The following is a 24766-nucleotide window of genomic DNA, read 5'->3' on the forward strand; positions in this document are numbered from 1 at the left end:
CTGCAGAGATATGAAAAATCTCACAGCCTTAAATAAAATTATGATGATAATGTGATTTTTTTTTTTTTTAGAATTACAAGGTGCACCAAAGGGGGAAAAAATTAGAAAATGCTTCTAAAATATTTGTTGTCACATGAGACAACGTTAGTTTTCTCATTAACAATTGCCTGACTGTACTGTAATTGCTTCATTCTCTGTACAGTTACTAAAAAGTTTTCAGTACTCAGTGAATATTAAAGAATTAGAGAGGATGTGCTTTTATTATGTAAGTTCAGAAAGACAGATTACTTTAGATGTAAGTTAGTATAAGGAAATCTGAGCATTAATCACCACTGAAGAAATACCTGGATACCGCATGGTGAAGAACAGTTTCCTTAAAATCCTGACATTTGAATCCTAAGAAAGCTCTTTTTCTCTTGAGTTGGTAAAGTGGCCAATTTGAAACAGTGTGATTCTCTCTACAGTGAAAATCTGCATACGTGACTCTAAATGTGAGGAAAAATACATTTATCTCAAATGTCAGTGAACAACATATCCTTATTTATCTCTGCAATATTGCAAACTGCAGGTAGTCTTTAAACAAAGCTTTGTCCTGTTTTTAACTGAAGCTTTATAAGTTAACAAAATTACTAACAGTCGGAACCTTTGGCATGGACATTGTTATTGCTGTTTGGTTTTATTTTAAGAAGAAAAGATTGTTTGTATAAAGTACATATTTAAAGTACATACAGTTTCCTGTAAGTGGGTGACACATGTTTAAAAGCAATTAATACCTATTGAAGTATAAATTCTTTCGTGAGTAAGTCACAATCATCTTTTGCATTGTTCATTAAAAGGATCTTATAGAAACTTTTCTTCAAAAAATAACCTATAGCCATGCTGGCAAAAATCCTGCTGACTCTTTAAAGCCCTTTTCATGTTTTTTTTTGCTGTGAAAATAAATTCTGAAAGAGACGCTCATTAAAGATAAGCAACATTAACTTGACTTCAGGTATGCTTTTAAAGTTGCTGTAAGTGAAGGGTCGAGTATGGTATGTGGGCTTTATGCAAGCTTACCCTGTTGTGCTGGCAAAGCGCTTCAGAAAGTGCAAGAGGGAAAATAACTGAAGAATGAGCACACTGTGGTGTAGTTCATTTGGAGCTGTCATTGAGGCTTACATTGTTTGAGTTTGGTTTCCTTTTGTAAAGTTGGAATTGAGAAGAGTGAGTATAGAAAATAAAGAAGGTTTGCTTGGAGGTGTTTTAGCTATTGAGCAAGACTGCCAGCAGCTAAAATTGCTAGACAGAAAGAGGTGGGAGCTGCTCTCTCTGATGAATCTCTTTTGCTAGCCTGTAGATCCTACCTCCTATCTTCTAACCTTTTGGAAAGCCAAGCTACCCTTGTAGGTCATCTTTGGCAATTCATGGTGTTTCAGGATCAGCAGACAAAATGGTGGCCAAACCCCTTTGGAGCTCTGCTTTCAGTCTCCCACCCCATACAGCTGGACGTACCCTGGCCTCTCCTCAGGGGCTGGAGCATCTATCCTATGAAGAAAGGTCCTAGCCTCTGTGTAGCCTCAAGTAGCTCTGTGTAGCTGCAAGAATAAAAGGGTAAGGATCATCATACCAGTGAGTATAAATACCTGACTCAGGGAGCAGACCTTTCTTAGTGGTGCTGAGCTGAAAGGTCAAAAGACGATGCACGCTATCTGAAATACAGAAAAATCCAGCGCGACATACTCTGATGTGCCAAGGACAATTGCTTAACACTCTTCTGTTCCACTCAGCTGTGTTCTCTGGGGGATTTCAATACTTTTGACCACATTGCCTATATGATTCTTATCAATCAGTAAATTAAAAATTTAACTTTCTGGTTGATTCCCTTTTGTAATAATAAAAAATGATAGCATGTAATTCATTCTTCGCATGACAAAACAGATGAAGTGGTTGTAATGAGGTAATAATAGTTACTTTAGAAGTGTTATACAAGTATTTTTTATTTCTTTAAATATCTATTTCTGTGTGTGTGTGTGTGTGTGTGTGTGTGTATATATACATATATATATATATTCTCTTTCTCTCTCTCTGTAGGAAAGTAGTCCCAACATGAATCAGAATGGCAGAGCTTAGAACTGTTGTTAGGCATCACCCGGTATATCAACCGATATATTCAATTTAGTAGGAGTCTGTGAACCCTTGTCCTGTTAACTACTAAATTATATTTGTTTAAAATTCTGCTTCCTGTATGTCAGTGCATACCTCAAGTTCTTAATCAAAGAATGTTGGATGCAAAATCCAGGAATGATTCATGCAAGATCATATCTGTGTTAAAGAAGCTGTAAGTCTTCTCATAACCAATCTTCCATGGTTTAGCATAAGTCAAATCTCTCCAGTAGGCAAATGCCTTCTTACAGAGTTCTCTTTAGCTGCTGCTCAAGCATGCATACTCTGGGTGAATATGAAGTTGTGATGGTTTTTTTTTTCTGCAGTATTGCAACTCTATCAACATAACTATAGTGCAACAATAACGACTTTTATACCCATCTATAAAATCTCTCAGTCATTAAATATATGGGGTTTTTGGCATTTTCTAAGTAATCTTATTAAAAACTTCAATTTGAAATTTATAGTGTGATGTTACATGATTGTCCTTGATACTCTAGAACCTGAAAGCACAAAAGTCTGATTAAGTATTTCAAAAATGAAATATCCTTGAGTTATTCAAATGTCACAGAATAAATCAAGTGCTGCCCTTTTTTTTTTTTTTTTTTTTTTTTTTTTTTTTTTTTTTTTTTTTTTTTTTTTTTGATGTGCTGGGCTAATTATTTCAACTAATGTAAATGTCAGTGCAATGAACACTTATTTGTTGTGGCGTAACAAGTAAATGGCACAGGAAATAAGAACATATGATTAAATCCATCATGTCCTCAATTCTATATTATATTGTTTCATGTCAGGGTTTTAGATGATGATTTAGATTTGTGTTTTTGGAAAAAAAAAAAAAACCCACAAAGTAAAAATAAAACAAAGTCATTAAAAAGCACTAGTTATATACAAATTTTTAATAGACATATGGTGGTATATCCAGTGATTCTGTCATTTTGAAAAGTGATCCCTAACTTTATTCTAATAAGTGAATGAGTTTCATCGCTCAGTGAGTTTTGTGGGGGTTTTTTTGTTCTTCTTAGTCACAGCAGTTGGTCAGAGCTTAGCATCCTGAGATTTATCTGTGTTGATAGTATGGAGAAAATGAGTTGCCTTTTTTATACAGTACTGTTTACAAACACTATAGAAAATCTTTTATTTAGAGAATGAAAGGGAATCAAACAGCGGTCGTCTTTATGCTTCTCTTGAAACGTCTGTGGCAATGTCTCGTCTCAGTGCTTCATTGCCAGGTTTCTTTCCCATGTGCATCTTTCTCTGAGCAGTAACAAGTGCCTCTGTTCCTGAAATTCATTAAACAATTGGAAATGGTTATGCTGATCAGCTTTACTGATGTTTCATTAATGTCGATTGTATATGGGTGTTCCATTCCGCAAAATAACCCCTAGAGCCGAGAGAGTGAATCCTCAGCTTCAAAGTGAATCTGTAATTATCCCTTGTAGTTTTTAGGAAGGTGAATTTCCATTGATACAGCGTCTTCCTTTGCCTCAGACTCTTCTAATTGTCTGCCTCTGCAGAGGGAAATTAAAAATAAATGAGTTATTCAAGGATGGCTCTTGTTTCTGAGTTTGAGCTTTCAAATGTCACAGCGGAGAATCTTTTTTCCCCTCTGAGGAATCTAATAGTCTGTGAGTGGGCTTTTTTTGATAATTGTGCTATTTTGGGCATTCATCATATTCTCTGTAATTGAAGCAGATGTTGAAACTTCTCTAGAGGAGAAGACTTCTGAGTCTGTGTAGTAGCATATCAGTCTTGCATCCCCAAAGGTTTGAGGTTAATGTAAAAATGAAATAGTAAGGCAGATGTTGTATGTAATGCTGCTGTAGGTGGATAGTCCCTGTTGATCCAAAACACTTAAAAATGTGCAACTCACAGCTGCATACTAGGGGTAGCAAATGTTTGGATGATAAATTGTTTTAGGATTTTTTTGACAGCCAGTCACAGTCCAGCTCTATGTATGCAGAGTGATTTTTGCTATTAGAATATTGTTGCAATGATAAAAGCAGTTCTTAAGTTGAAGGTACTACTTCACTATTTGTGAGTAACTTATGGAGATGTTTTGGGGTGAAAAACCCTGAGCATGTTTCAACTTAGCTGCTGTACTGGTTTCTCATTCTGATATAATGATGTATCACTAAAGAATACGTATAACTAAAGTTTTGTTTAGCTAAGAATTTTTGAACAAGCTAGTAAGCAGCTGGTCACAAATTCTAGGAGGGCAGTAGTGATATTTGACTTGCCTAAGTATTTGTTAAAATCAGTTCAAAAATGTTTATTCAGTGTTCAGTTTTATAAAATAAACATGTGAAAGGCAAACTAATGGAAAACAGTGAAAATCAAACACTTTTTGCTTTTGTGCATTACTATGAATCTGTGGCTTAAATTTATGTGAAGGACTTTCACCTGATTTCACCTAGTATGTTCTCAAAATTGGAAAGTGTTTTAAAAATCCAGCCTTCATTGTTCAGACTTCAAACTTAACCATGGCAGCCTATCTGGAGGGACACTTGAAATTAAAACTGGTGTAAACATGTGTAAACCAGTTGTGCAGGAGCACTGACAAGAGTTGGGCAGCACTGCTGTTGTGCACTGCTTCTTTGCTAGGGGAAGATGCTAATGAGTGCCTGGTTCTTCTCTTTCCTTACACTCTGGTTTCCCGGGAAAGAAGCCCTACTGCGTATCATGACCTGGACCTTACAGGAGAGATTTATAGTCTGTGTAAACTAGAGTTTGCTCCAGTTTGATGTAGAGTAGTGTAAATTGCACAAGATTCCAGAAGGATGTAGCACTGAGCAAAATAGTGTAAATGATCAAAGTATCCAGAAATGAAAACCGTGGGTACAGAGGAAGAAGACTGAGACCAGAATGAAGGGACTACTAATATATATATTTTTTATACTTACTGGCTAGAGATGCTCAAGAAATGGGGGCTTTTCCAGTCATTGTCATCAGGAACAAGGAAGCAGTGCGTATACTTTGATTGAGTTTTACAAAGGAGTCTTTTAGCAGAAATTCTGTTTAAGGAATGCATTTTATTTACACTTAAGCAGAAGTGAAATGATGAAACTAGTTTTCCCAAATGCATTTTTTTATTATGCAATCTAGCAATGTCAAAAAAGAGAGAAGAAATGCTTCCTTCATGCAGACAATGGAGATATTTAGCTGAGAGACTGAAAGTTATGATTTCTTCCAAACAGTGGAATTTTCACTGCAAAATTCTTGCTGTTTCTGGAGGGTTTGACTGTGAAACACTGCATCCATTCCTAAAGTCATGTCCCACCACTCATGGTGGCAGAAGTTGCGTGAATATGAAGTCTGATCTCTCTGTGGACCGCAATGTTCAGATCCCTAAGAGTTCTTACTGCGGTTATGCTGTCTGAGTGTCACTCAAAGGAAGCCATGTGCAAGGGTGCTGTATACAATTTCCCCCTGCAGTGAAAGGATGTTCGTTATGGTATTGGCTTCTCTTCAAGTATTAATTTTGATCAAAGAGTTCTGGTTGCATCAACACTGTACTTTGGGGCTGGTTTGTTTTCTGTTTCATCTCTTAGGGCAATGGAGCTTTTCCAAAATAGACTTCCAAAAAGTCTTCAGGTTGTTCTTTATATATTGCGCAGTAATCGGATTTATCTGTTTGTTAGACTCGTTTTACTTAATTTATATATGTCAGTATGTTATGTTTGTCATTTAAATAACTGTTCTCAGGAAAAGAGGCCAGAACTGGAACAAAGGGTCACAAAATTTTATCCTGCTTTTGGTGGCTCTGATAGTCTTGAATTCATAGGACTGAGAGTTTCACTTCAGCTGTTCTACTACTGACTGGGGGAGGGGGGATAGTAGAAGGTTAGTTGGAGCCAGTCTGGCTGTGCTTTACTTTGAAAGGAACCAGTTATGTGCTTTCAAGTGCTAATTCAGGAGGATGAACACGAGAATCAAGTGCAAAGAAAAAGTCTGTTAGCACCGATGTTGTCTTGTGTTTCTGACTTTCAGAACCAAACTCTCTACTATTAAAATTTGCATTGTTTGAACACAAAAATTACTTGAATTAATAAGTTAATTTCAAGGTCACAAAAAGTTATATATTCTGATAACATTAAATAGTTTTATCTCAGAATATCTTCAGTTTTCCTTCTCTTCCAGATGTAACCTTCTGATGTATAGTAATATGTGAAAAAAAGAACATTTTCTTGGAATATGTCTGCAAAAGCTGCAATAGAGCTGTAAAAACAGGCTGGATTGCTTTTAGGTAGTCTGTGATATAGGTTACCTAACTTCAAGATTAAAACTAAAAAAGTAGGTCACACTAACAGAATAGGAGTGATGTTTCTCTGTAGCTCAATGATTTATTGGGTAGCACCAAGCCCACAATACTTTGCCCTGATTGTCTGAGGTGCACAGAAATATCAGCTAACAAAAAATAGGTTTTTTCGCATGAATCTTGCCAGACAGGATTTCTAGCATACTTTGCTTGAGATACTTTGACTTGCTCAGCATTCTTGGCATTACTCACAATTCTGAAGGCACTGGGACCTACTTTTCAGGGAATTCTTAGCTACCAGATCCATATCATTTACCTTGGCAAACACTTGTCTGTACAAAAAAGGGAGATTCTATTTGAAAATGCTGGGACAACTTCATTGGCGGCACTGAATATCTTCACATTTTGTGCTGCTAGTCGTGCAAAATCAGTAAGAAAAATAATCCCTCCAATGTTTGTTTGGTTCACCTACCCCTTACACGAGGATATGTCATGCATTCAGAGTATTGCTCTTACATGTGCATGAGATTTTTGTAGAGATTTCAAAATATTTTTTAGTAGAATGCTGGTCAAATTTTGTTTCGGAAGAATTGATTTTGAGATGTTTTCACACATTCTTTGAACATGCTTAAGAAACATTTGCACAATGCATTATACATATGCTCTTCATTCTGCACTGCTTTACGATTCAAACCACCAGAATGAGAATCTTTGTTACTCCTAACCAGCTATGAATCTCTTTTTTTCTTTCTTCAGCACAGATGCAGTAAGTTGTCTTCTTTATCAATTGTTTTTATTGTTAGCAGTTTTTTAACCACATTTTTCATAAGTTAAGCTTGATGCAGAAAATTGGAGTCTGGAAAGGGAGAGTTTTTTTGTTTGCTAGGTTTGGGGTTTTTTTTGTTGGTTTTTTTTTTGTGGTTTTTTTTTTTTTTTTTTTATATTTTATATCGTGCCACAGAGATGCATCTAAGGGATTTGAAAGTGCTTCCACAGTCTCTTTGCTCTGTACCTCTGGGGCAAAGAGTTTGGCCTTATGTGAACAGCAATTACTTATCAATGGCTATATCAGAAAACACCAGAGTTAAAGGGGAGCACAGGAAGGTGCTGACTAACAATAACTAACCTTGCACAAATGAGAATTAAGCAAATATAAATGAATAAAAGTATGGTGTTTCATCTATTGGAGAGAGACATTTCTGACAACCTGTTGTGCAGTTTTAGTGGTCCATTTAACTTTCGTAAACTTCTTGACAGCCAGCCATAGCAGCCACTACTGGAGTTAGAAATATTACAGATATGTTCAAAGTACTTCAGTTAATTACTGTATGGGAACTGTTGAGTCATGGCCTGAACCACTGATTCATCACCTGAGGAAAGGGCTGAGTCAGCCCTGGGAGCACAGGTGAAGGCAATTCAGCTGTGTGACCAGAAGGAATGGAGCCTGGCTCCACCCCTCCTAGACCCCATTTAAGGACTGAGCCCCACTGAGGAAGGGTCTCTTTCTGAGATCCCATCTCTGTGGAGTCTTTCCTGTGAAACTAGATCTTCAGATACAGGTGAGCATTCCTTCCCTGTTTGTTTCTTTTCCTGTTTTCACCACAATAATCTTTTCAGCTGTAACACCAACTGTAGCAATTACATAGTTTTTTTTTTATTAAAAAAAAAAAAAAAATACAAAACACCTAAATTCATAGTTTTCTCACAATATTTAGCGGAGTAGCTTCATTTGCTAGAGTTAAGGCTCAGTAGTTCCACTGGATAAATTGAGTGTTTTGCCCACTAGTGGCATATTATAAATATTGTTTTGTGATAATGGAAACCATACGTATGTGTATGTATTTATTTGTGGTTTTGTTTTGTTTTCACAGACAGTTCCACTGGGGCTGGGAGATGGGCAGTTGTTCACCTGGACTGATGGACTGAAAAGGAAGGACTGGCATGATTATGAAAGTATTCAAAAAGATGCTATGCGTTCAGGTATGCTTTAGTTCAGAGCAAGTTTAAGAGTTTTATTTGTTTATTTTTCCTCATGTGGTCATTCGTTCTTTTAAGTCAGCTAAAAAGAATCATAACAGTCTGTATTTGAATACAGCATGTCACAAGGACATAATCTGAACTGAGGGGTCAGAACAAAGAGAAATACCATCTCTCTGAAAATAACTAAGTGAACATAGAAATAGTGTGTTGAATGCTGATAGCTATATAATTACGCTAAGAAATAGGCAAAAATTTAATCACAGTATTTTTCATGTTGAAATCATTTGTGATACTGTATCCAAATATAAACAAAAGCGTTGGTTTCCAAACACAGGACACAGCTGAAGCAAAATTGTCTTTCAGTCAGTGGATAAAATCTGAGCCAAGTACTTATAACTGTAAGGAATATCCGAGTTATATTAGGAATAACAATACAAATGACCCTATTGCCATTGTTGAAATCTAGCCTCTTAGTGTTACTTATGCTATAGCTGCTTCATTCTGACCGTCTAAAATGATGTGGCAATGGAAGCAAATTGTATTTGCAGATGAATTGAAGGACACTTTGTTATTCAGTAACATAATTTTAATGTACCTTTGTGTGTTGTAGGCCATATATGCAAGGGTTTATTTTCCTCTTTCTGTCACAGGAACGCGTTCAGGTTTGAGTCTTTCTTTTCTAATACGATTTATAGCTATTCAGCATAAGATGAATTTATTTAAAGGGACAGAAGGGATACTGTCGTTAAATTCCACCATAATCAGTGTTTCAAAGTCATTATTTTACAACAGCTAATTACTATCATAAAATAAATCATTTTGTCTTGATCCAACTGTCAAATGACAATCAACACCTCTCTCAAAATACCTCTATAACTGAATCCATATGACACTCATAATCATCTTTTTGGGTCAGCTGTCAGTTGAATCTCCTCTGAACTTCTTGCCCAGACTAACCAACTTGCTGGAAAAAGCCCTGAGGTTGTGCAAGCACATAGTCAAAATATTAATGTGTTCTCAATGCTGTTGTTGTCAGAGATTCAAAACACAGCAGACAGGCTGCTGTGAAGAAAATTACCCCCATCATAGCCAGACTCAGTATGCATGTAGAAGTCCTTAGAGAAATCTTTGTTGCAGATGGAATAGAGCTTAGCTCTCCACTCTTTGTCCAGACTCTGGATAAATGATCCTGCTTTTCTAGCTGTATCTGAATACTTGCAAGTTACTGGAAGAGGGTGGTTTGGCCTGTAATTAAGGCAGCAGTCTGAAAGTCCATAAATTTAACTTGAATTTCCAGTTTTCTCACAGGTATTTAATTTTCTTGGAGTCTTGATTTCTTGTCTTGAAAAGAGATAATGCTTTCTAGCTCTATTAAGAATGTTGTAAAGTATTGTTTCTTACCAATGGCAAAAATACAAAGCAATCTTTGGAGACATAATTCTTCTAAAGCTAATTTGTTCAGTAGCCATATTTTTTCTGTACCTAGTAAAAATCTCTAAATTAGCATGTGATATGGGGCTGAATTGCTATCAGTTTTGACCATCGCAGCAAGGTCTAGTAGGCTACACACAGGTTTCTCTGAAATTCTGCTATGGTCTTACTGATGCGGTTGCATAGATTCACAAAATGGCTATCGGCTTCTGCACCTATACCCAACTGTGCCATGGCCCTTCCGTGGAGTAGGTTTGTGTCATTCTCCTCTTAACCATCACTTCCCAGGAGCAGAGTCCCAGAGCCTGGCATCTCCCTCTGCTTCCTCTCCTTAGGAATCTGCGGTGACCATTGAGGTTACCTCTTGGCCTCCGTTTCCCCAGGGCAACCCAAACATCCTGAGCCTTTCCTTGTAGGACTTGCCTTTTCTTGCTTTTCTCAGATACTTAGATAAATGGTTTTTGACACAGATAAATTGTTCATCCTATACCCACTGTTGTTGTAGATTAACCCTATATGAAAAATCTAATTTTGTCTGGAATCTTGGTAATTCTTTGACTGCTGTGAATTTTGTAGAATGATTTTAAAAAGTTAATTAAATATTTTGTGTGCTATCATATTTAGTCTTTTTTTTTTTTTTTTCTGAGTTGGAAAAGTGCTGGAAGTACTTCTCTATTACAGACTATTTTGTTGTTTTATTTGGAGCTTGTTTTTAATAATGTTTCAATAATTTCAATCTTTCCAAGCAGATATGAAACTTTAAAGGAAGTTCTAAGAATCTTTGTTGGTTTTGATATGTGAGTGCAACAAATCAGTAGAGGAAACATGATGGAAACTTGCAGAAGCAGCTAATTGCTGTACTGTTGTTAGAAAAGGAAAGATAGCCAATTAGTTCCAGTTATCTAAGCCCTGATTTACACAAAAGCAGAAGGGAGCATTTAATGACTTGTATTTAACATACTGCTCATCAGTACTGAATAGGCATACTGAAATTGAAGATATTTTGTTCAACATCCCAATCACTTCCATTTTTCTCTGAATAATATTCTTGCATTACTTCAAAGCCAGTGATTGAAATATAGAAAAATGAATGTAAATGTTCACCTTTGGGGGGGGGGGGGGGGGAGGGGAAACAAAGCTAATTCTTAGTGATATGTTTTTTTTTTATAGGCACTTTAGGAATGAAGAACTCGAAGTTTTATTGCTTCCATTTCTGAAGTAGCCCATTCAGTGAATCAGATGTAACAATGACAGGGGAGGGAACAGTATGTGTTAAGGAACGAAACTGGCTTTATTAGAGCTGATATGTCATGCCATCTTTCTGACATGAAATCAGCATTTCAACTAAAAGCTCTTTCTATTAATTTATTTTCCTCTATGAATACATCTTATGGCATGCCTTGATGAAGAATATGCTTAATATACATTAAAATTAAGAAAGCTGTAAACAAATGCAGATCTTCCATCTGCTTTTTTCTTTTCAGCAAGTGATTAATATTGTCTTGTGTATATATGAAAGCATTCTTACATTGCAGTTAGCAACATAAGTGCAACTTGTGGTAAAAATGGAGGTAGCTGTTAGTATGCATGTTAGTTCTGCTACGGCTACAGTGGTGGTATAAGGGCAGTTCAGGGCTGCCAGGATCTCTGGACAGAGCACAAATCCTGACTGCTGAAGCCCCTAGCATTCCCATTTATCAGCTACTAACTCTACATGTCTCTTTACTTCATCAGACATTGCCCTACTTTTGCTTGGTTGTCTGGGAAGGACTGATGTCTATCAAGTTCTTTACTACAGGAGCATGACAACTGCTGTTGTGCCAATGACCACTGTTTTTTCTGGCTTTCTAACAAGGACTAGGAATCTGACATGCCCTGAATGCTCCTGTAAAGTATGAAATTCACAAGAGTGCCAGGAAGGCCTCAGGTAGTAATCCAGAAGAATCCATGAGAAATTCTGTTGATTTCACTGCTATCTTTATACCCTGGGTAAGATTCAGAGTCTTAGCGAATCAGTCAATGTCATTGTTACTCCATTATTACATCTCATTCCATCAATAAATTCTCTGCTGTGTGTGCTCATCAATTACGACTGATAGCATTAATGATGAATTACAGCCCTTTTCAGTTAAGAGGAACATTTTATGTGTGTAATTCTTAGGTATTTAGAGAAGCATAGATTGAGCATTTGTATGTGAGTACAGTGCTATTTCTGATTCTGAAAAGCTGTTTCTAACTGTGAGCGATAGCTTACCCATGGTTAAGTACTTCAGAAGGGAAACTGAAGGAACAGAAAAATGGAAGCTTTCAACAGAGTACTTTTGGGAAAACAAATAAGGTTTAATTTCTGAATAATTTTTATTCATTCTTTTTGTGAAATTAATAACCTATAAAGTGCCGCAGAAAGATTGCATACCAAAAATTCCTTAGTGGAGTGTTTTTTTTTTTTTTTTTTTTTTTTTTTCAGTTTCTGTTTCACATTGTTAAGTAAAGGAAATACTTCAGTAATCTGCCATTTAAATACTCTTGGTTTCTTTCTTCTCTTATATTATGACTAATTGCATTTGTGTGCTAAAATGATTGTAATCTATTAATTGCACAGAAAATTTACAGTAATTGAAAGCAAATTTAGAAAAGAATAGTAACTGCTAAGAATCTGTGTTTATAGCCCTAAACTTTCTTTTTTAATTCACCTTCAAGATAAATAGGTTTAAAGAATTAATAAAGTGACTTTAAGATTCAGCTGCCAATATTTTTTAACTGTTGAACTATATATTGCTTCTGTCTGTTAATAAGATCTCAAATGAAAAACTTCTGCAGTGTTCCTTGTCATTATCCTAGCAGTTATTGAGTCATACGCACAGTCTTTTTTTTTTTTTTCCTCCTATTTATTTAAATAGCATGCAGAAGGCTTAGTTGAAGGGGAAAAAAATGGAAGTTATAATTCCTGCTTATGTTCCATATAGTCTTTGTTTTTTTGCCTGTTTGACATGTTATCTTGGTTGGGAGAAAAGTATTTTAAAGATCTTGACCTTTACATGCCGCAGTGCAGACATTTCATACAGGTTAGTTCACCAGAGATGGATGAACCATTAAAGCTTCTGATAAGGCGATGCTCACCTAGAAGCATATAGACACCTTGGTAGTAGTATGGACACCTTGGTAGCACCGTGATAGTAACTGTCCTTGTGTACTGTACACAGATTAGTCTTATTGTAGAACAGTATATCTCAGGCTAAAGTTTCCTATGTGTTTACATTAATTCAGCATCTGGAAGTTTTAATCAAAACTAAACTTAAAAAAAACCTGAGAGCTGACTTCTGAGTGACCTAAAGCAATAGTTCATTGATGACTTTTTTTTTCCCATCGTTTCTGTTCAAATGTTCTTTGTAATGAAATGAGATGGAATAGTTCTGCAAGACTTCTGTAGTTAATCCTTATTTTGACTGGTGTGTATTCTTAAGCTCAGGGTAATTTTTCAAAGGAAAACTTAGTGCCAAAGTGACTCTATAAGTTTTCAGTCAGCATCATACAGATAGCAACATTAAATGTAATTCCCTTCTTGGTAGGAAGAGATTTGTTCTGTGGTACTTATGCACAGAAACATAATCAAAGTTGTGGGGGAAGAAGTATGTACTAAAACACTGATTTACTTATCCTGTATTTCAGATGGGATTATACATTTGGAAGTCTGTCAACACTGTACATTAAATTAATTTACTAAATCTAATTTAGGCTTTTGAACTTGCAATCCCATTAGAAAGAATTTGAGAACTTGCAATATAATTGGAACTGTGGTGTTAGCCAAGGTTCTGATAAGCTGTCATAACCTAATAGTTCATACCATTAATCATGAGTTTGCTCCCTGCTGTTTACAATGTATTGTTTCGTAAAAGGGAAAAATGTTCGTCAGTTTATCTTAATGCAAGTCTGATATGATTAAAAAATTCTCAAATTGAATGTTAATCATTGCTTGTAAAGGAAATTGCATATAAAGAATGTATAATAAGGAAAAGATGGTTACAATCTACTGTAGTTACACAAAGTGTTTCACATGTGAAAAAACCATCTGCACTGTAAAATATAAAGCACTGTTAACTAAGATCTGATTTTATTTTTTTTTCACTCAAGCTTTGTTTTCCCTAGTGTGTCCAAACAGCAGTGAGATAAATTTGAAACCAGACACCAAGAATAAATAAGGCTATTATACTCTCAAGTATTGCTTTGGATTTTGAGATATTTTCAGTGATATAATCTCCATAAGTTTAAACTTTGTTCAAAAAAACAGGGTTGGTTTGCTTCATTTTTTTCAGTGCTGAAATTTTACTCCTGGATGACAACTTGCTTCCTCAGACTGAAATGACATTTCACAATACTGATTAAGAGATTATTTGGGATGTAATATGAACCCACACGACCTCAGTTGCAGCCTTCCATTGCATGGCTGCAGAAGAGGCCAGAAATATAACACTGTTTTGGAAAGCAGTGGTTTCAGTACTCAGAGCAAAGATTTGGGGCAATTTTTGTGGTTGATGCTAGTTAGATTCTTCTCCATTTCTTCCCTTGCATTTGCATGTTGTTCTCAGTGCTTCTGGGGAGGGGGGGATATGAGGAGGGACAGGGAGAAGCAAACAAACCAGTGCAAAATAAAATCAGAAGAGAACACCGAGAAACAAATCCTGGCTGCTACTTATTAACTTATCCTTAGGACTAAGGGTAAGTATATTATTACCAGTGGATTCGCATTAGTATTAGTGATGAAGTGATGAAGTTGTGTTGGTGAATGTGTAATACTCAGGGGTTTAAAACAGAACCTACCTAGAAGTAAGAAGTGAAAAAAAAATTGAACAACTGAGAGTCCTTCAGAATAGATATATCTTTGAGTGAAAGGAGGAAAGGAGAGCTCTATAGACCATCTAAATTGAGTTGATTTGTCTGGAGATATATGTTATAATTATCAAGTTTGTCAATTTAGAGCAATTATATCTTGGTGCAGTGGCACAAAGAAACATTGCTTTCTTTTGTAGCTCAGTTTCCAGTTGTTGTTTCGCTGTGAAAGTCCCAATTCAATGAAAGGGGAAATGCATCCTGAAGAAGCTGTGGCAAAAGACCTGGAACAAGTACTTGACAGTTACAGCATATCAATGCCATACTTTTCAGTTCAGAAGGAATAACAAAAGGGAGATTTTCCTTACTGCTTTTGTGTCACCTTTTAAGTTTAAGACATAAAATAATCTGCTGTAAACCAGCCTTAAAGACTGTTTCTTTTAAAAATGTCAAGAAGGCATTTCTTTGACCTGAATTCATGTCAAAAGGCCCAAAAGAGGATAATCCCCTTCTAATCTACATGTACTGAAAGGAGTTGGGAATTAGCAAAATGTGATGGTGCCACACATAGATTGCCTGCATAGTATTCGGGAACTTTGTGTGTTTTAGACTTTATCATCTAGAACCATCGTAATGATAATCACAATCGAGCCTTTCCCAGGAAATCAGAAAGCTGTTGACACTTTGAAATTCATGAGGTGCTTGCCTGAACTTTGTAATTGCTAAGGTTCCTCAAAGATGTTGAATAATGTATTGCTTTACAATATCACCCATGTGCTTCTCTTTGACATGATATTGCAAAGCTAGGGTTTTTTTCTTGTGTTTGGCAGGGTGCATAACAGTTTTCACTAACACAATTTCAGAGTATGTTTTAGTATTTTGGCTTTCAAAAGGCCAGGAATAGGGTTGAATAGAATCATCATTGCAAAAAAAGATGAATGAAATTGGGCTTCATTCCCAATTCATTCCTTTCGTAACTTTCTTTTGAGTCTAGTTATCTCAATGTTATTTATGACTTAAATATGTGTAGGGTGACTTTCTATGTTTTTCCCCCCTGTTTTCACTGTACAAGCTGACAAAGGAAAATTATTGGGCTGGTGAAGAGATTTGTCTAGCATTCTGTTAATATATTTGAAAAAGCAGAAAAACAAGGTTGTTTTGCTGTGATTTGCTTTATAGACATCAACTCATCAAATAATGCTCTGGGAGTACTGCCTTTTAGGGAGCCATAGCCAAAAGGAAGCTGTGTTATGTGACACAGTCACCCCACCCATGCTCACAATGAGTTGGTATCTGAGAGGTGAAAGAATTTGTCCTCCTTTCCACACACACAAAAAAAATTTAAAAAAAAAAAAGAAAAAAGAAAGGGGAAACCACATTATTATGGGTGATGATTTATCTTGCCAATGTACATGAAAGTGGATTTTTTTAGTTGAGAGACTGATCTAATTTTATTATGCAAAAATTAAAAAAAGTCTAAATAAACAAAATGCTAGTTAATTTGTTTTTCCCTCTATATATTTTCCTAGCTTTAGCTGAAGTGGTTATATTGGGAAAAAATCCAACTTTCATATGCTTCAGAAAGAAGAGTGAAAGCTGTGAGCTTTCTAGAGCGCTGACATTTTAATTAGCTGTTATTAAGTTAAGCTAGTTACTAACATACTGCCACTTCTGAATGGCATTTGGATGACTTTTTCCCCAGCTGATATAATCATCAATTTTGTTTTGAAATTTGTAGTAAACTGTGATGTGGATCATATTATTACAGAATTATAGGGGTTGGAATGGACCTCTAGAGATCAGTGAGTCCAGCTCCCCTTCAGAGCAGGCACCCCATAGCAGGCTGCACAGGTAGGCATCCAGATGGGTCCTGAATATCTCTGAAGAAGGAGAATCCATAACTTCCATGGACAGTGTTCCAGTGCTCTGTTGCCCTCACTGTGAAGAAGTTTCTGCATTTTGGTGCAGCACTTCCTATGCTTCAGTTCATGGCCATTTCCCCTTGTCCTATCTCCACAGACTGCTGAAAAGAAGTTGACTATGTCCATTTGACTTCCACACTTCAGATATTTATAAACATTATTCAGATCACCCCTGAGTCGTCTTTTCTCAAGGCTGAACAGACACAGGTCACCCCGTGTTTCCTCATAAAGGCTCATCTGTTGTTGTTGTTGTTGTTTTTTCTTGTTTGCTTATCTTGTTTGCTTTTACTGCAGATTCTAATGTGTTACACAGGAACTTGGAGTCCTGGATTAGCAATGTCATAAGCTTAAGTAACAACACTTTTTCATTTTGTATCTATTTAGTAGGTAATAACAAACTTCCCAACAATGCTAATAAGGATACTGATGGATTATTGGCTATAATTTTAGCTCACAGGCCTATTTCAGAATAGACCCAATTTGAGGGAACCTTAGTCTTGTTACCTTTAAGAGTTAAATTCGGAGCCAAATCCATATTTTGAGAAGGCCCTTAAATGAGAATCCTTGAGCGCAGCTGTTTGACTGAGTGCTTTGATAAAGAACAGGTCAGGTTTTCAAATATTTCTTGGTTGGCTGATAAAAACAAATGATAGAAGAGAAATTGATTGGAAGGTTTCTCACTGCTTTATGTAAAATCTGAATGGAACATATAGACATCTTTTTCATTCATTTATTTATTTTTAGCACAAACTCCCACAGGCATTAAAGGCCTATTGAAGGACAGGTTCTTTCAATAACTTCATGTGTATTTCATTCATTTTCACGGATGAGCAGGAGAATGAATGTACTGTAGAAGAAGCGAGCTTGTTACTCATGATTTCTGTCAACTTCACATCTAGTTTTAACAGAAGCATTGTGGAATGTGGAAAAGGTATCCTGAAAATATAGTGAAAATGAAAGAATCAAGACTCAGTAGAGTAAGTTTATCTTAATACATCAAAAATTGAAAACATTTCAAAATGCCAAATTTAATTTCATACAGAAAACACTGTTGATACTTCCTCAGTGTCAACAGGATGTAGTTCAGTCTAACTTCTCTGTTATTTCTCTCAATTTCAGCTATATATGTTGACATTTTTAACTACTTTAAAAGTTGATTTTAATCCTTGAGAAAGTACTATTTAGAGAAAGCGATTCTGCACTTTTTTTTTAAGTGAAAGCAGTTGTCCAATTACAATGAGATGACTTAACAGCAGCAACTTAAAAGGTAGTATTTCTGGTAATGCTTCTGAAACAAAGCATACAACTTAAATTGATCTCTGCTTAATATCCTCTTCTATTACTGTGTTTATGTAGGGCTAGAGAGGTGTGTATGCTTGTTCTCATAGCATAATTGTTAAAGACCCCCCCCCCTTCTCCTCAAAGACCAGATCTATTGAGGGGCTTTTTCTCATATATGCGAAAGTGGAATTGAAGATTACTGTGTACTGCATAATTACATCATGAATCTGCGTAACAGAGTTTAGTATTTTTTTAATTTTTCTGAATGAAGAACAGATTTTCAGGTAGTTGTTTCAGGTTAATCTCTAAGTTAAAGCTGTATGCATATGAGACTTTGGTTTGATACTCAGCGCTTTTTTTTTCTCACTGCGATGGATGAGAAAGTACTGCATTGGTTCATAAATAGTACACAATTTTTAAGAGTTGGTTTTACAAAATACATATATTTTTATTTGTTTCCTTTAGCCCAGACTTCAACAAATAGAATGGAATTAAGGAAAATTTTTGTCTGAATCCAGACATCAGTTTTCTGCATATTAACCTCTCTGAAAATGTTCTCATTAGGTATATGCATGTTCCTGGTGAATAATGTATGAATGTTTGACTTGGGATAAATTCTCAGTTGCCTTCTGTAGGCGTTGAGTCGTTCTCTCAAACAGAAGATGTTTTAAACTCATCAGGTGGAATTTGGTTCATGGTTGATGCTGATTTTTTTGAGTCTTCACATCTGTCTCTACTTGATTCCATGCTATATTGACTCACAATTTCAGTTAGCTTTAGTACAGGATGTTTAGTCAAATTTATGTCAGAGACTTCAGAAACAGTTGACATTAATTAGGCTCTTGACATTCATAAACATGTGAATCAATGACTGGGGAGGACAAAGCCTGTGTAGAGCTGTGCTCATGCCAGGTCAAGCATTAAGTTTAGTTTTCATTACCAGAATATCTGTCAGTTGTAAGGCTCTTACCAAATGAACAATTCATTTTAAACTACCAAATGAATGATAAAAAGGCAAAATTCATGAAGTCAGCGGAAGTAGTGTCTTGTGAAAGGAGAAAGAGGCAGTTACTGAGAAGTGTGATGCTTCCAAGTGTATGCAGTACCGTAGTATCAATATCATTTTCAGAAGAGGAGAGTGACTGACTCGACAAAAGAAGACATGGAAAGGAGAAAAGAGTGTCAAGATGCAAAGTGTTACTTTAGGTCTACTAAAAATGTACTATTTTTAAAGTAAAGCATAAGGGTGTGTTGTTGATTCAGCTCCATGGGATCACACAGCTTGTCTTGAGGATAATTCTAGTACCTCTGAGTTTTGCAGTCATGTCTTTATTAAGCTAGGCAGTTATGTGCATGCTGAGTTTCGTGTTATCTGAGAACGATGAAACTGAGTTATATAGTGCTATGGATCCATGTGGACTTGAATATGCAATAAAATTCAGACATACCGCTTGAGGAACTTAGCATCACAGCCCTGAGTTTGCAAACTCCTCTTGCTTATGTGTCCTTTTCTCAACTTTAAAAAAAGGAGGTAGGATGGTCTTGTTACTGAGTCATGGTGCTGGAAGTCAGTTCTTGTTCCTGGGACTGCCTTAAACTTCAGCTGTGAGCATTTAATATCTTCATATTGTTCAACATCTTCATCAGTGACCTTGATGAGGGGATAGTGGCCACCCTCAGCAAGTTTGCTGATGATACGAAGTTGGGAGGATTGGCTGACACGCCTGAAGGCCGTGCTGCCATTCAGCGAGACCTGGACAGGCTGGAGAGCTGGGCAAAAAAAAAAAAAAAAAAAAAAGAATGAGGTTTAACAAAAGCAAGTGTAGAGTCTTGCGTCTGGGGAGGAATAATTGCATGCACCAGTACAGGTTGGGGGATGACCTGCAGGAGAGGAGCTCTGCAGAGAGGGACCTGGGTGTCCTGGTGGACGACAGGTTGGCCATGAGCCAGCAGTGTGCCCTTGTGGCCAAGAGGGCCAATGGCATCCTGGGGTGCATTAAAAAGAGCGTGGCCAGCAGGTCGAGGGAGGTGATCCTCCCCCTCTACTCTGCCCTGGTAAGGTCTCATCTGGAGTACTGCGTCCAGTTCTGGGCTCCCCAGTACACAAAAGACAGGGATCACTTGGAAAGAGTCCAGCGGAGGGCCACAGAGATGGTGAAGGGCCTGGAGCATCTCTCCTATGAAGAAAGGCTGAGTGATCCAGGTCTGTTCAGCCTTGAGAAAAGAAGACTGAGAGGGGACCTGATCCAGGTCTATAAATATCTAAGGTGTGGGGGGCAGAATGGCGAGGCCGGACTCTTCAGTGGTGAATGGTGACAGTACAAAGGGAAACGGCCAGAAACTGCAGCACAGGAAGTTCTGCACAAATGTGCGCAAGAACTTCTTTACAGTGAGGTGACGGAGCACTGGAACAGGCTGCCCAGGAAGGTGGTGGAGTCTCCTTCTTGGAGATGTTCAAGACCTGCCTGGACAGCTACCTGTGCTACCTGGTGTAGGGAACCTGCTTTGGCAGGGGGGTTGGACTCGATGATCTCTGGAGGTCCCTTCCAACCCCTACAATTCTGTGATTCTGTGATACTTAAGAATGGATACAGGCACTTTTTCTAGTAGAGGTCTTGCAGGCTAAATCTAGATTTTCTGGAAGCTGTGACAGCTCATGTATTTTTTTTTTTTCTTTGTGGAATGCACACCACAGGGTAGCACTTTTATTGCATGCCATGGACTCATGCATAGCTAAACTCCTTTTTACAGGCTATTCCATCTTATTTGTGTAGCCATGGAACACCTTCTAGAGCTACTTTAGACTGATACATGAGGAAAATAAAATTAAAGAACTCCTAATAATAGAGTTGTTCTGTGGCACATCCTGTTGTTATTCTGCGATGGAATGCATTGAACAGCACATGCATATGATGCATTTTAGAATGAAGAAAGAAGGGGGAGGGAAATGTTTTATGTTAGTTACAGCTGTTCAAAACCTATCATTCTGTATTTCGGTATTTTCGTAAAACTGCCTGTGCAAGTGTAACGTTGCATTACGAGATCTGCATGGGCACACACTAATTGTAGAAAATCTCCTGGCACTAGAGACAATTAGGATACTGTTCTTGAAACGGTTTTATATGAATTAATTTGTCTAAGCACTGAAACAACCAGATTACCTGCAGAATGTTTACCTTGTGAAGTCTTTTTGTGGCTGATCTCTATTTCTTACATGCTTGCTCATTCAGGTCTTACAAGGTTTGGCTCTGATTAATGGTTTACGGCTAGTTTGCCCCAATATTAAATGGAAAAACACATTCCTGTATCTGTGGCATTTGGTGATAAGTAGTTAGACTAAAGAGAAGATGTACTGTGCATCCCTTGGCTACAGGGTCGTGACTAGATTCAGCTCAGCCTGCAGAATGCTGCTGTGGATATTGCTGCTCAGCTGTTGTGATTGAGCAGTTCATATCAAAACAGCATGTGTTGCTGCTTATCTTGCATAGTAAACAGTGGCTTTCTAAATACACTGGACATATCAAATGGTGTGCTCTTTTTTCCTTCCTTTTTTTAATCTAGATTTATTAAAGTGGGAAATGAGGGTTCTTTCTGCTTATCAAACCATTGCAGTATTTGAAGCAAGCATTACAAGGTGTAGTTTTTTTAAAACATGTTTATTCTTATAAAGTATTTGTTCAAATATTCAGACAGTTTACTTTCCAGAGTTCATCTAGTTTTCTGTTTGCTGAAATATGACAGTGCCACAGGCTAACCTCATGATGTATTTGGAAGCAATTTCCTGCCCCCATGCACTATATTTTTGCTCAGCAATGCATTTTGAAACTTCAGAGGTGGCATTTTTTTTATGTTACGCAGGAATGAAAAGTGCAAGGGATATATTACCCTAATAGTCCAGAAAGTGTAGTCCACAAGATTTTGGAATTAATTATTGACTGAGAACATGCACATATTTAAGATGCAGCACACTGTCTGGATGTAAAATAAGAAGGAAAAAAAAAAAAAAAAAAAAGAGAGTAATATAAATGCTATCATAACAGTTGGAAAAATCCATCACTGCTTAGCTGTGTAATGTGCTTTTTCTGTTAGGATGCAAACATCAGCAGCAGCTGCCAGGCTGAATTTCAGATCAGTATCCAGTGGAGTGCCTGGAGACCTGGGAGAGCTGAACTCATGAGTACGGAGCTCATTTTCTCTTCCTGCAAATTGATTGGCTGAGCAAACAATACTTCATTATAGATAAACAAATAATGAGTTCCTTAAGTATAGCGATGGTTATTTTGCAGTCCAATTTGGCAAGAAAACAGCTAGGGTAGCTGATTGTTCATCACTTCTGCATTAAAGTCCGCCTTACTTCTGAGATTGGTCCTTGTAGGACATGAGCAGATTCAAGCTGCCAGAGCCTCGGCAAGGTCACCTGAAGGTTCTGATGTTTTGCCAGCCTTTGACCTACTTCCCTGCACTGCTCACTGCTGCCACTGCTTTTCTCAACTTTTAGATGCCCACCAAACCATTGTTTCCTCTGGCAGCAGTTCCTGTTTGCTTAAGCACACAAAGCTATTCCCATAGCTCAGAATACTGTTAATCTGCATCTTGAAATCTCAAGCCTTTCTTTTTTTCTCTTGTATTCTGACACAGAGGTTACAATCACAGAAGTTACAACATGAAGAGACAGCCTCAGCCCAGGTGGTCTATGGAAATCTGAAAGTTATGTCTAATGCAGTTAGAAAGCTGTAGTTTTTCACTTAAATAGGCTTTTTTTTTTTTTTTTTTTTTTAAACTAATGCTTTTCAAACATAGTAAGACTGCATATGTAACATAAGTCTTTTTCAGAGGTTCCCACTTGTATCTTGGATATCCTCTTAAGAAATGCTCTTTGTCGTATTGTGTGGAATTTCTTTTTGTTGAGGAATGGGCAAATGCATCATCACCATAAGTATGTATCTAATTTCTAGCAATAGACTTTTCATTTTTATCTCATGCTAGTGTTAAGCAAACAGTACTTAAAGATGCAACTACAATATGATATGGACTCACTCTCAAAACTTTAAGGAACATAGTCATCACTCTTCTGTGTTTTTTGGGTGTTTTTTTTGGTTGTTTTTTTTCCAAGTGTGGAAGTCAGCAGGCAACTAAATGACAAAATTTGAAGCTTTGTCTTTTTCTTTCAACTAATGCTATTTGCATAAAGCCATTCCCAAAGAGAGAAGCAATTTATTTCATGTTTCTTCTGCCAACCATCGTGTTACTGTAAAAGCATTGGTGAAAGCACAAGTCCTTATATTCATGCCCAATAATTTTTCCAAACCACTTACTGAGGACTGCATGGTCCTTGAAAAGAAATCAAATGCTACTGGCATCTGAATGATAATAAAATAGTTGGGACTTGAATGTTTTCTACCAGAAAACTGGAGTAAATTTTTGTTTGTTTACTATATTGGTTTAATCGTGAAACAGTAATAAATAAATTGTTATATATTTACAGATAAATGATTTATTCTCGCCTGAAAAATGTATTGCTCATGATTTAGATGGCAGGGATTTTGTTTTTCCCAATTGCATAAGTAAGATTTGATTATAGATGTATCTATAATGCTAAGGAAAAGCCTTTTATATTGCCTCTGAATTTGACAGAGTTATGTAATAAATAATTCAGTATTATAAATCTTAGTTCAGTGGTTTTCTAAGCTGTTACCAGATAGAGTAGCCAAGAAAATAAAACAAATAGACACTTTTAATCCCATTTTCATTGATGAAAAAATCAATCGAATTGCTCTCCTGTAATTTAGACTTGTGAAGTTGTACAGCTATGGGGTACACTTAAGTCTAAGAAAAGTAGAAGAGAATTGTGGTAAATATGTTTCCATTTCTTATGCAAGTTTTGTTGAGTTTGAGAAAAAAGAATATATATATAATTCCAGCAACTTATGTCCGGTCCTTCTCCTACATTTCGTAGAGTTCATAGTAATTTAATATTGGGGCCAACCTCACTCAGTGGTCAAAGTTCTACCAGTGATCTCTCTGAGGCACAGCACTGTTCTCTTCGTCACCATTTGTGACTTCCACCATTCCCCTGATTGCCTCTCCCATTGCTTCACTACTCTTCTGGTTAGGAAAAAAAACCATCATTTTCTATCTATTTCATGCAAAGGCAATTACTTTCATGGGAGCTGTGTACCGTTTTAATTTCTTGCTCTTAACATGTTAGTGGACTATTTCCTTTATCCATTTCTTGACCTGAAATGCTTTTTAGTGGAAATGAATGTTAACATGTAAAACCACAAGAGCGTTTGTTTTCAAAGCAAGCAGAGCCTTCCATAGCATGAAACAAAGTGATTTGATGAAGTAGCTTCCTTTTCTATTTTTTTTTTTCCCCAGGATCTATTCTGAACTAGACTTGACTCATGAGCTACTTTTACATAATTAAAAAAAAGTTCACACAAATGCCTTTGTCGATTACAGAATACAGAAATTTGTGGAGAGGCTGAAAATTCTACTAAATGTAAATACTCTAGGAGTAGATGAGATATTTACTGTCGAAAAAAGAAATCCTATTATGTACATTTATGAAATCACCTCTCATTTCAAGATCATTTAACCAGAATTTTAACAGATGTGCTTCACACTGTGCCCCCATCTGTGAGGAGGAATGATATAAAAAAATCATGTTTTAAAAGAAATAAGATTATTTAATTAGTTTTTAAATGGCGATTCCCTTTCCCCCAAAAAGGTAGAATATGATAGCAGTATAAGTTCAGAATGGACTATCTGTTCTACTTACTAATTGAAATTAAATGAACTCTTCACAGAAAAAGAAAAAATATATATATTGTATAAAGCTGTGCTTCTGAAGTATATGCCTAAGACAATTTTGACTCATTTTTCTATGCAGATTCTTTTTCCAAAGTAAGAAAAAAAAACAAAC

The 24766-nt window shown here is 36.6% G+C and overlaps 1 protein-coding gene across 1 annotated transcript in view; it reads left to right on the plus strand.

Annotated features, from left to right (window-relative positions):
- The window catches only part of GALNTL6 (polypeptide N-acetylgalactosaminyltransferase like 6), a gene marked incomplete at both ends in the record, with an annotated part of 424708 nt that overhangs the window by 143398 nt on the left and 256544 nt on the right, over window positions 1-24766 (plus strand). The window contains one exon of the mRNA XM_079534806.1: window positions 8272-8380. Coding sequence (XP_079390932.1) covers window positions 8272-8380 — 109 coding nt within the window. The remainder of the gene's footprint in view (window positions 1-8271; window positions 8381-24766) is intronic.

This window comes from Tetrao urogallus (genome assembly GCF_951394365.1).
Source record: "Tetrao urogallus genome assembly, chromosome: 4".
Lineage (NCBI taxonomy): Eukaryota > Metazoa > Chordata > Aves > Galliformes > Phasianidae > Tetrao > Tetrao urogallus.